The following is a 12,804-nucleotide window of genomic DNA, read 5'->3' on the forward strand; positions in this document are numbered from 1 at the left end:
AAATTGCATAAAAGTTCGCAATAATTACCAATAAAACAATTCGACAAACTTAGCTATTTATTGCATGGAGATTATCGAAATAGCTGTTACGATCTCGTTTCGCCATCTTATCGAAGATTTATAAGCAACATGGAGAAAAGCTTTCTTCGCCTTTTAAACGTCAAACATCGAGCTATATCCTGAGGCGGCGGTAGAGCGTCAAAAGTAGCGATTTAGAAGTCGTGATTCAAGCAATTACCAATTACGTAGAGATCCGACTGCGCCAAGATCAAATTTGCAGTGTGTCCGGTCGCACGGTATCGTCGAGCTTCTTCACGACCTATTAAGAGAGCCGACGTAACGAGGACGAAACGCGTATACATTTTGAGACCCTTCTAATGTCTCTCCTCTCTTCTATTATAACATCTAGAGAGAGAGAGTTCCGTCGATACTGATTTAGATTCTAAATGGCAAAGAAAAAGAGAGAAAGATAGAGAGAGGGAGAACATCTTTTCTTCGATGAAAATAAATTGTTCATTTTTCCAAGATCGCGCGATATCCCGCCGTAAGCTTCACAAGATTGAACCATTACAGAAACATAGAAATTCATCAAGGTCGTCTAGAGTTGGAGCAAGAAGAGGAAGTCCTTAAAAGTAAAAGAATCCTTAACGATGATAGTCGTCACTTGGGATTCCAATTTCTCGTCGTTTTGCACGTATTTTCAAGAAATATATCCTCGATAAGACGAATCAAATAAATAAAATAGAATAAACCCAGAAACTCGTCTCGTCTACGGGACACAAATATTTTCTACCCAAAAGGAAGAATAAGAAAGTATATAAATAGTTGACATATTTGAAACTATTTTAAATGTATCATTTAAGATTTAAGGCAACAACGAATTTTCGTTATTCGCGAGCTGCTGCTGCTATGGCGAAAAAGTTTCCCCTGTTTGAGAGAAAGGACAGGTTTGCCCCCTCCCCTTTTTTTTTCTCGCGCGAAGGAATGAGATCGAGACACGTCTACGACCTACCGAATACTAAGTTACCCCCGTATATATACACGAACACTGTGAAATCAAACTTCCAAGCAACCGAAGTGGCACCTTCCAAGAGGCAAAGACAGTAAAGTAATCAAGTTACAAGGCGACATGTACGTGCCTAGGTCACGTGCGCGCGTAAGAGCCGCAACACACGTGCGTTGTCTCCGAAGAGTACTCCTCTCTGTCTCTATTTCTCTCTTTCTTTTTTTCCTTTCATCGCATATTCTCTTTTCTTTCTCTATCTCTTACGCTCTCACTCTTTTACTCCTTTACTCCTACTCTGTCTTAGGTACGTGCACGTGAAGTCTACCTACACGAGGTCGCCGTCACCGGCGCTATCGCGCTTATTCTTATCAGAAAAATCTCACAGTCATCGGCTCCTTTTGTTATCTCGAAAAAAGCCACGTCCACACTCCTACGATTTTCTCGAAGAAACTTGAATAAATAAATAACAATGTAAAGATCGTCTCTTTTTGTTTTATATCGATTACGATATATATGTATATATGTCACCGTTATATTGTTACATTTAAGTTAAATCGTAGAAATCCTGACTTACGTAATCGAAATAACTAAGGGGCGTTTTGGGGAAGCACATATAAACAGAGTTTTATTATACACTAATTGTAAAACTAGTAGTTTTAGGGAATGAAAAGGATTATGTATGAATTTACAAGAGGCAAGTCAATAGAACAACACGATTAACAAAAAAGCCAATTTTCAAAGGACAGAAAGAGAAAAGAAAGAATTTAGAAGCATTCATTATTCGCGCTTATTTTATTTTCGTTTTTATAGTTTTCGAATGAAATTTAATTTAATCCATTAAATCAATAGAGAAACTTAATGTCGAGATTAGATAACCTTCGCATGAAAACGAAAAAATACTTATTTTTTGTCTCTAGATTTACAACACAATGCAGTATTATAGATAAATATTGAAATGAAATTAAACAATATTTTTCTTATACTTGGGATCAAATTTCAATCTCATACCTTTTCCATTCATCTGTTAAAGTTCATATGTTACTTATTGTTAGTTGTAGTATGTAAATTCTGCTTTCTTTCACATTAAAATAGGTCAGTATAATTATTTAAGAGTTAAGCTGATCATTTCACGAATTAACAAATTTCAAAAAGTAACAGTAACATACATATATACACATATGTATATATTTTTGTACTATCTTTTTATATCGATATTTACATCAGAAGTGTTCCGGTATTAAAATGATAAGATGCAATTGCATAAAAGATACCAAGATAGAAGCTAATAATAGATAACCGACCGTTATTAAAACCGCGACCTATTGACATAGAAATATGTAAGAAGAAACATGTAGATAAATGTAGAAAAACAGTACACGAGCAATGTCGACATATGGTGTAATATAGTTACAATAAATGAACGGTATTATGGTTTTCCTCGAATGTTACAATCTACGGCACATGTATTTGTTCTTCACGGTGTACGAGTATCGATTTCGTAAATTAATGTTATTTGAAAAGTGAAAGAATATAAATTTTCTTAGATCGACGATCGTCTCTTGGAAGTATTCGCAGAAATCTACCGTCAAGAAGAAGCAAATGATGATGATAATCGTGAATCCTTCTAACGTTAAATTATCGTTCCTAGTTTGCGATTACAAAACAACATTTTAATCGAAGATACCTATCAACGTTGAAGAAAACTGTAAATATACTTGATTTTCCTTTAAGAAGTATGCACTTACATATATATGTGTGTGACTCATCTATTTCTCTATAACCTCGAATACCAGCATAGATACACAAGTTTATAAACTGCGTATGTATAAAATATAATTCACGGATAATCATTTCTTCGATAACTTGACAGAGTCATCATTGTTGCTCTCGTATAAAAAAAAAAATAAGAAAATACAAAAAAATAAAAAAAAAAAAATAACGAAAGACGAATACTTTATTAAGTTATTTTTAGAACGTTAATTGTTCCCTGACAGCAAAAACGAAAAAGAAATGAACATAATGTTCAATAATATCTCTAAATCAATAACTTTTATTTTAGAAATATCGAACGTAATGAATTACTAAGGAAGTTTCTAGTAAAGGCAAAATGGAAACGGGGAGAGGGTGATATTGGAAGGTTGGGGGAATGTTATGGAAACGTCAGACTGTTCTGAAAAGGGGTCTTTTCTTTTTAGCCTATTGTCAAATGTGGGTACTGTCCATATATTAACTACCAATCAACCAACATCAAATTTTAGTCAATTCAAACTTCCCGAGAATAGTTTGTTCATTTTGTGCTACAATACGTAATACAATTATCGTGATTTACATTAACGTCTAGAAAACCATCTTTACGTGCTAAATGCGACGTTTCTTTATCAGCGACAGAAGTTTATCCTCTTTCATCGAGCAATTTGAAGTTTCTGCGATAAAGTACCGTAGGTAAGAAAACATGTCGTAGTAACTTCTCTTATCTCGTTACATTTCATTATTTACTTTAATGCAATGATTGACCTCGATCGCGTTTAAAGTTCCGACATACAATCTTACATATTGGTTTATATATGCATAATATATACTACTTACAAATCACTTCCTTCTAGAGAAAAGGAATATGATTGTAAAGAGATATCTTAAATAAGAATCTCTAATGAAAAAAAAAAAAAAAATATTTGCCTACCTTTTTAATCATGTTAACCATCATGTTATCAATCATTTTGTCGAGAACACATGACAAGTTATCTGAAAAAAAAATGAAAATACTATTATTGTATATTTCTTTCCAATTGATAATACAAAAATTGAGTAGAAAAGGAGAAGAGGGAGAGAGAGGGAGAGAGAGAGAGAGAGAGAGAGAGAGAGAGAGAAAGAGAGAAAGAGAAAGAAAGAGAGAGAGAGAGAGAGAGAGAGAGAGAGAGAGAGAGAGAGAACCGACGAATTATCACGGGATTTTATCTCGTAATAAATAACTTGCCTGAGGACGTTAGTGTACAGACCTCCGATTCTCTCTCTCTCTCTCTCCCTCCCTCCCTCTCTCTCTCTTCTCTCTCTCTCTCTCTCTCTATCTCTCTCTATCTATTTATCTATCTATCTCTCTCGGTCTTTCTCTTCTTTGAAACGGGTTTCCTCCTTCGGTTGAACGCTACTCGTGCTTCAACGATGACGAATAACCCCAGGGAATTAGCATACTCATGCGGGTACCAAATTCGAGAGATACGCGTGATATTTTACTATCGATTTCCTCGAATTACGAACGACCTTGGGATTCTTCGTAAAACGGCTTTTTAAAATCGATAATTCGAAAGAATACCAATGGTTTAGCTTGATATTCTCGCCCAATTAAATTAACGAAACTTATTATAACTTATTATTAGCAAATTATAATAAAAAAAAAAAATGGGTAAAAGTTTCTTCTTCAGGAGCTAGAAACGAATCTTCATTTATAATATCCTTAAATTGAATTTATTTGTTCGTAATATTATTGAAAATATGTACATGCATACATATATTATAGAAGATATCCTGTAATTAAATAAAAAACAGACAAAGAAAAGACTTACCTGATTCTGAAGGTGTTTGTATGCCAAGACACTCAATTTTCTTGTGATCAGGATGATTTAGATGATAGCTATGATCGCTAAGGGTAGTTTTCAAATTCGGTTGCACACTGTTTTCTTCCTCTCTCTTCCTTTTAAATCGTCTGACAAGCTGATTCGTAACTGTGCTTACCGGTGCCGCCTTGGTTACCGAGTCGGTTATGCATTCCGATATCTTCTCGTGTATATTGATCTGATCGTGTTTAAATAGGGGAACTTCTTCATCTGAATCTGTATCTGACGTAGATGTTGGTGGTGTTTCCGGTCTTGGGGAATTTCCATCGTAGATCGAACTTTTTTCACTATATTGTTGTTGTATTGTTTGCTGCTGCTGTTTTTGCGGAGTCATCGAGGGTCGTGATATTAGCAAACTCCTACCAGCTGGTATTTTCTCTTGCGACTGAGAACTTTTGGTGGCAGGCAAAGTTCTATTGTGCTCCTGGCTTATACATAACCCGGCCCACATGCAATCATGATGACGTATCTCCGTACTCGCAGTAACTTCCTTAATATCATCGAAAAGAACAGTCTCTTCGTCCAATTGGTCGGTATAGGTGCTTATTGGTTCATCCAAACCGAATTTCTTCCAGACATCCTCCGAAACGACGCTCACTATTTGCAAGGAGCCATCAAAGGTGTCTTCTAGAAGATTGAAGTCCGGATGAGCTTCCCATAGCTTTGGCATGTTACCTATGTAACAATAAATAACAAATCTTTATTTGTTTTATCAATTTTTGTCATTTTCTTTTTATTCCCTCCGAAACTTTTGATAAATTTGATTAAGGGGTTATACGCTGTTAGGATTTTCAAAAAATCGATTTTTTTTTTTTTTGCATTTTCGGAATGTACATATATTTAAGTATATTCTCTGAAAATTTCAAATCGATCCGACAAATATTCTTCGCTTCATGTAAGCTGCAAACAACAATTTTTAACTATGTGTAAACGTCTCTTTGAAACTTTAAACGCGTTTTTTTCAAAACGGTATTTTCAAAGTCGGTGATCTCGATTTTTCAAAAACGGCTTAACCGATCGGTTTCAAATTTTTACACAATCTTCTTAGATATATTCCTCAGGTATTAAGTGTAAGGAATAATTTTTAAAAAAATTTATTACTATTTTTTTGTAACAATTTAGAGCGAAAATTTTAGTCAAAAACAACAACTTTTTTTCAAATAGACGCCATTTTGTCAAAAATCAAAATTTTTATTATTCCTTGGTTTTAATACCTGCACTAATCTATCCTCTAAAAGAATCCACCATATTTTTTAATTTCGGATAATCCAAACCGCCAAAATGGAGATCACCGCCAAACGTCTTTTTTTAGAGGACGTTCAGGAAATCATCTACAGGAGCAGTGCAGATTAATATTTTTACAGAATCGACGCGCTATTGTATTCTCAAAAGTTCACTCTATTTGAATTACCAACAATTTTTTTTGAGAAATAAAAACTGTTTCTAGAAAAAATTCATGAAAATACGTCTTTTTGGAGCCTCGCAACTGCGTATAACCCCTTAATGAAAAATAATATATAGATGATACATAATTCGAATTTGATTAAATCATTTATTAATCCGACAATTAATCGATTATTTGCACTTTCCTATTATCTTTTCTTTATCAAAATATAAATAATCACGACTAGAGACTATTCATCGTTTTTGGTAAAGATCGTATAAAAATTGTTGCAATGTAAAGTTCCGCGTACATATCGTGAGAAAATGTTTAACGGTTTACTTTACGCCACGTGCCGCAACACATCGATGTATTATCGCGAAGATCAACAACTTACATCGAACATGTGAATGGAGGTCGCGTATTAACCTTGCATATTAGTAGTAAAATTAGATGACCTTCCTTGTGGACGCTCGGCCGATCGGTCGATATATGTATTTACGTAAATACATGCATGTGTATTAGATATACGTATATATAAAATATCGCGAAATACATATATACTCGCTTAAATTGCAAATAAGTCATTTATTTCTTTCCGTAATAAATTCTCAGAAAAAATGCACGCGGCGTCAGGAAAATGTCATGCGTTTAAAAAAAATTAATAGGGAAGATTAAAAGTCTTGTTATTTTTTCGCAACGATCGATCGACAGGTGTGATGGATTTTACGATAGTAACACATTTACATTTGATCAGATATCGTCGAAGAAAATTTTTCGTCGCGATCTTAAACGTAAGCTAATTATAACGATCCCTAATATTATTTTAAATAATTCTTTGCATACATTATCTCTTTTTATTATAGCTCCTTTTTTCTCTCCTACGAAGAAAAAGAACGAATAAATATAGAAATACGAACAATAAGAAAAATGTCGGTAATAGGAAACGTCATAAATCATATCAACGTAAAGAAAAGGAAAAGAACAGCTATTATTTAAAAACATTAATTCTCCCATCCGGGCTAGAAAAATTCTTTTTTCCGATTACCTAAGAAAAAAAATATCTTCCTAAAAAAATTCTTTTCTATTTATTTCTTTAATTTTCTATTACTGTCTCTGAATAATATACTTAACAATAGAAAGGGACCAAAGGTTACGACAAAAATGTCTGACAGATCCAAAGAAAAATAAAAGAGAAAGTAATATAAAGAAAAGAAAAAAAAGAAAAAAAAGGGATTCAATCAAAGTAAACTAAGAGGAATTTGACCTGAGAACAAATATTCTTTGAAAATCATTGAGGAAAAAGTTTCTTTCATTCTTCTTCTATTATATGTATATTCCTATATTCTGGAATTCCAACGGTTTGGCTTTTGCATGCGTAAGAGAAGCCGTTCGGCTAGAAATAGAGCATATCGAGTTATGAACATACTAGTAAGGAGCTTACAAGTATTACTCATAATCAACGAAGGAATTCCACGAGACCTTATCGTTTCGTCTACTGTAACTATTTATTACGAGATAGTAAGAGAAAGAGAGAGAGAGAGAGAGAGAGAGAGAAATAATAATGAAGAAACAATTCGACGAATTTTTATCGCACGGCAATAATAAACTTCTGCTCTTTGGTTCTATTCGCTATGCTATGCCACTACTACCACCATCCCCTCTTTCTGCCCTCGTACCGCACCCTTCCTTCGTCGTTACATCACCGCTCTTTTTCTTGGCGTCTATCCGACGAAATTGCGCGCGCGTACCCACGGACCTTGATCCTCAGGAAGGAAACGCCCTCCTTATCGAATCTCGCGCGAAACCTCTACCGTTGACATCCAAGATGATTCAAGTCGCGCGATAAACTGGTCATTAACCCTTAACTATTAGAAAATATATTACAAAATAGCTGACTTGATTTAACACAAAAACATTTCTATCTTATACTACCTTTAAGGTATTTATTACCTTGCACTAGTCAGAACATCTGTCTTATTTTATGGTTTAATGTTTTCTTTCTCAAACAAACTTTCTATTTCTGTCAACCTCTCCTCACTTTCTCTCTCTCACTCACACTCTCACTCTCACTCTCTCTCTCTCTCTCTCTCTCTCTTTCTTTCTCTATCGTCGTTTTTTTTCCTATTGTTTGCAAAGCAACCTAAACACGATAAGAATATATGCGTGATGTATGTTTTGGTTGTTTTTACGTGGTGACATTTACAACGGATATCTTATTATTAACCATCTTAATTTGTTTGTATAAAGACAAAAATATAAAAAATATAAGTTACAGCTTGAAAGATATCTAAAAAATTTTCATAAAATTCTCGATACGAAATTTGTCAATGAGATTTGTGTTGAATTCAGGGAAGCGATTAAAAAAAATCAGAAAATCAAGACGAAATTCGTTAGAAAATAAATTCTTGCATAGAAATTGAACGAGCCTACTCCTTTTTATAATAGACATCCCACTTGTACGATTCTAAAAATTTTGCCTAGGTGAAAAATATTTTAAAAAATACAAGACCGAAATTCTTTTCCTCTCTTCTATTTCCTTTTCTTCTCAAAAATCCTAAGGATACCTAACAAAAGATCATCGGAAGGAATAGGAATGACCATCGAAAAAAGCAGCTTAGAACAGGAAAGTAAGCAAAAGAATCCTTTTTTATTATTCTCGCATTTGGGTCAACTGAATAGGGACAATAAAGACCGATGCTTCTCAGGTCATACTAGCTTGCCAATGAAATTTCCGAAGCAACTTAATATTATACAACAAAATAAATAGCAGAGAGTAAGAGAAGAGTACTTACAAAAAATACTATATGCTGTTTAACTACTTACGATAAACACAATCATGAATATTTTGAAGAGTACAGAGAACATAAATAGCGTCAGTTTTTCTAATGTTTACACGTTTTTAGCAAAATTTCTTACATAGCAGAATAAACACAAATTTACACAATGGAATAGTCGGCAAATTTTACTTATATACACAATTTTCAACCATTTTTTGTCCACAGATCTAATTACTACGATAAGGAGAAATAAAATGTTACGCACCACGGTGCAAATATTTTCTTAAAGATGGAATGATACTTACTCACTGAGAATATATCCGATAAATTCGATGTATCCAATGTAACCGATGTATCCAAGAATGGTAAATCCATATTGAAGTTAACTTTAATTGAACAATACTAATATAACTAGTAACTTGTTACTACAATAACTAGTTAACTTTAATTGAACAATATTATTGAACGAACAAATTTAAAAATACTGTCAACGCGCACAAATCTTCTAAAAACTTTGGTTATAGCACCGGTTCCTAAGACGTGACTTCACGTTTAGAAGACAGCTAAAGGAATGAACTTAGTAAAATTTAGAAACTGAAGAGACCCTTTAGGAAAATCAGGTAAAATTGGAAAATAGTGGAGGGGGTGTGTATTGTTAGTAGGAAAAGTCGAGGTCCGAAATAGGCGTGGCATAGCATTGTAGGATGCAGAAGGCGGGAAACCTTCCCTTTTCCTTTCATCTCTCTTGCCTTTTCCAACTTTCTCTTTTTCTTTTCAATGATTTTCAAAATGCTTGTACGAAAGGGGATGCTTATCTCAGAGTCCGATGATTAAAATTGTGGCGCCAAAGAGACGACAATTCAGGTCTTTAATTCAAAAAACGCTTCTTTTGTAATCATCGAATGCGTGATTCAGCAAAATACTCTATTTATTACCATTCTGAGGAGGTGCAAGAGGAGACACAACGGTAAAAGAGCGATATTCTACGACAAAACTCGAAGCTAGTTTCCGCTCCCGTGAAATCGATACACATGCACGTAACACACACACACACACACAAAACACAAAACATAAACGCGCGCGCGTCAAACGTACGCTACACATGTAGAAAAAAAACAATGGAATCACGATATCTATTTCAAGATCAGAGTTCCTTTCTTTTTTTTTGGATCTATAAATATATTGGCATGTGTATCACATATTATATATTGAAGTAAAGAACTTTAGATTTTAAAAAAAAATGAATAAATATGATTGATATTAAACTTGACAGTCAGTTTGAATAAAGCTCGAATGTTCCCATTCGGTTCAAAATACTCACCGCGACTCAGAAATAATAGCACTTTTAGAGTACCTCACATATACATATGCAAACATATATATATATATATATATATAGTTATGCTGTAGAATGTGCACACCGCGTGAAATTAGCTAAAAGCGTGGGCGACCGGCGAGAATCTCGCGCTTTCTACCGCGTTTAAATATTCACGCTTTTCGGACAGTCCGTAACCTACGGCAATTCTCATCGTATATATCACACGCATACATATACATATACATATACATATATATAGTTATATACATAAGTATATGTAACACGTTGGATCGACCAAGAGAAAATTAAAACTTTTCCCATAGAGCCTATTCCATGAAAGAAATATTTTGGTTGGAATAGGGAGGACTTGTTTCGTGTATCGATTTTCTACCCACAACTTTCTCTCCCTCTTTTCTTCTCAATGGTGATATTAAAGAGAAAGAGAGACTAGGAAAGACCCTAACATAAGATAGAGGAAAACGAAAGTAAAAGGAACGAGGTGTCAAATATGAGATAAGAGATAAATGAAGAGATGAACTAGAAGAGAGAGAAACGCGCGATAAATAGATAAAGACAGATATAGGACATAGACGACGAAGCGGCAGCTGAATTTTAGGCACTCCCGTCTCTTTTCTCTTTCTTTCTTTCTTTCATTCTTTCTCTCTCTATCTCTATCTCTCTCTCTCCCTCTCTCTCTCTCTCTTGAATCTTACTACAAAATCTGCTAGTATACTACACTAGTATCTCACACTAGTATAAAACATCGCTATGATAACGATAAGTTATAATAGTATATAAAAAGAAATAGATAAAGAAAAAAAAAAAAGAAAAGAAAAAAAAGAATAGTTAAGTATCAGTCTGAATACATAAGAATATAGTAAATTATAGTATAGTATAGCATAATGTAATAATTGTATTGAAAAGCCGGAGTATGTTCACATACCTGGCACCCACCACGTCGATAAACCCAAAAGCGGTATAGTATCCACTGTGGAACTCACTTTGGCGCGAATTCGAATTTCGCGGTTTTATATAAGAGAAAGAGAGAGACGGTTGATACCGCAGTAGTAGTAGTAGTAGTAGTAGTAGTATAGTAATAGTATTAACACGATTATGAAATTCGCAGATAAACGAGGAATTTTACGATACCTCGTTTAACACGCTCGCCGGTATGAGAAATGTAATCTTTCTCTTTAATCGCTCTCTCTTTCTCTTTCACATGCACTGCTTTTAAACGACGCGTAATCTTACGCCTTTCTTTCTTTCTCTCTCTCTCTCTCTCTCCACACGATAAGAGAGAATAATAAAATCAGCTTACAATGATGACTTATTTTTCTTAGGCTTTGAAGCAGCGTGTACTGTTAGCATTTCGACACAAACTCCCTTGTCGTTTTCTTTTACAGACGATAGAGTTACTTCGAATATATTTTATAGAACATCTACTACCGCTGCCTTCTTCGACCAGGCAGAGGAAGAATTTCATTCTTAAAGTGATCCGCACAAGGCTTTTTAAGGTGGTAAGCCTTTATCTTCTTTCTATCAATTTATTATCTTTCTTTCTCTCTTTGCTCTCTCTCTCTCTTTCTCTCTCTCTCTCTCTCTCTATTTGTCGTATCTATTTGTACGTCTTTTAATACGTAATGTCAGCCTCTCTCACTCTGTGTTAGCTCTCGAAGGGAGTCGTACGTACGCGCACGTTTATCAACAACAATCCGATCCTCTCGGTAAGGCCGGTAAAAGGCGACTGAACCGTACGATACCGTGCGCTTTCCTTCCATCTTCCGCGGCTATGTCCACCGCTACGGGACCCGGTGCCAGAACCGTATCGCTCCAATTTCGAACCCTGTACTTGTCACCTATCTCATTTTTCTTGACATTTTATACTTATTTCTTGTGTTTTTTCTTCTTTTTTTCAATTATTTATTTAAAGTAAATTTGTCTCAAATATATATACATTATTTACGATCATTGAGTGAACGAATAATCGTTAATATTATCCAACGTTAATATTTCGTTCGTACGATGAAACTCGAATATCGCGAACATCCTTTTACGAGAAAGGCATTCGTCCTCTGGAATATGTTATGGTTTGATGTACGCCGTCTCGCGTAAGTTTGTCATGGGAGAAACGTGGAGGCCACATGTGGTGCGAGCTTGCGGTTGGCAACCTGTCGGAACCTGTACGGATTTAATACTTGCGAGCAAACGTATTATGCCTTATCCTCCTCATATCATCGTGCTCCCACAACGTCTATACTCCTCAATCGCGTTTATCCGGATAAATTTACACGCCGATAACTTCTTACGCCTCCTACTTTGTTCTCCCTCTCTCTCTCTCTCTTTCTATCGTTCTTTCTCTACCAAATACGGGGACCTTTCAATTTTCAAACGAGAGAAGCTAGCCTATCGTTTTTGTAATAAACGCGGCTTACTTGAAAGCCGTCCACTCTTTTGTATATAAACCTTTGAGTTTGTAATTAAAATCTTGGAACAGTCTCGACTTGGCCAATGGCATAGTCTTTTTAACGTTATCCACTTTGAAACCACGTAGCAAAAGATTATATGATATTATGAATATATCAATAGTGTGTGTGTGTGTGTATATATATTTATGTGTATGATTTGTGTGTATGGATGTATGGTAAACGCGTGTTTACGTCGATCGATCAAAAACGTGCCGTCCCACAGAGGAGAGAGCTTAGCAGAGC

General features: G+C 34.8%; 1 protein-coding gene across 1 annotated transcript in view; it reads right to left on the reverse strand.

Moving 5' to 3' along the window:
- Positions 1-11,916, reverse strand: part of LOC122514299 (transcriptional regulator Myc-A-like) — a 28,679-nt gene extending 16,763 nt beyond the window's left edge. Inside the window, exons 1-2 of the mRNA XM_043631034.1 lie at positions 11,040-11,916; positions 4,567-5,292 (exon numbers count right to left, since the gene is read on the reverse strand). Of these exons, the coding sequence (XP_043486969.1) occupies positions 4,567-5,287 (721 nt within the window). The 5' untranslated portion in view covers positions 5,288-5,292; positions 11,040-11,916. The remainder of the gene's footprint in view (positions 1-4,566; positions 5,293-11,039) is intronic.
- Positions 11,917-12,804: the final 888 nt, after the last annotated feature.

Source organism: Polistes fuscatus, unplaced genomic scaffold (genome assembly GCF_010416935.1).
Source record: "Polistes fuscatus isolate 324 unplaced genomic scaffold, CU_Pfus_HIC Scaffold1, whole genome shotgun sequence".
Taxonomy (NCBI): domain Eukaryota; kingdom Metazoa; phylum Arthropoda; class Insecta; order Hymenoptera; family Vespidae; genus Polistes; species Polistes fuscatus.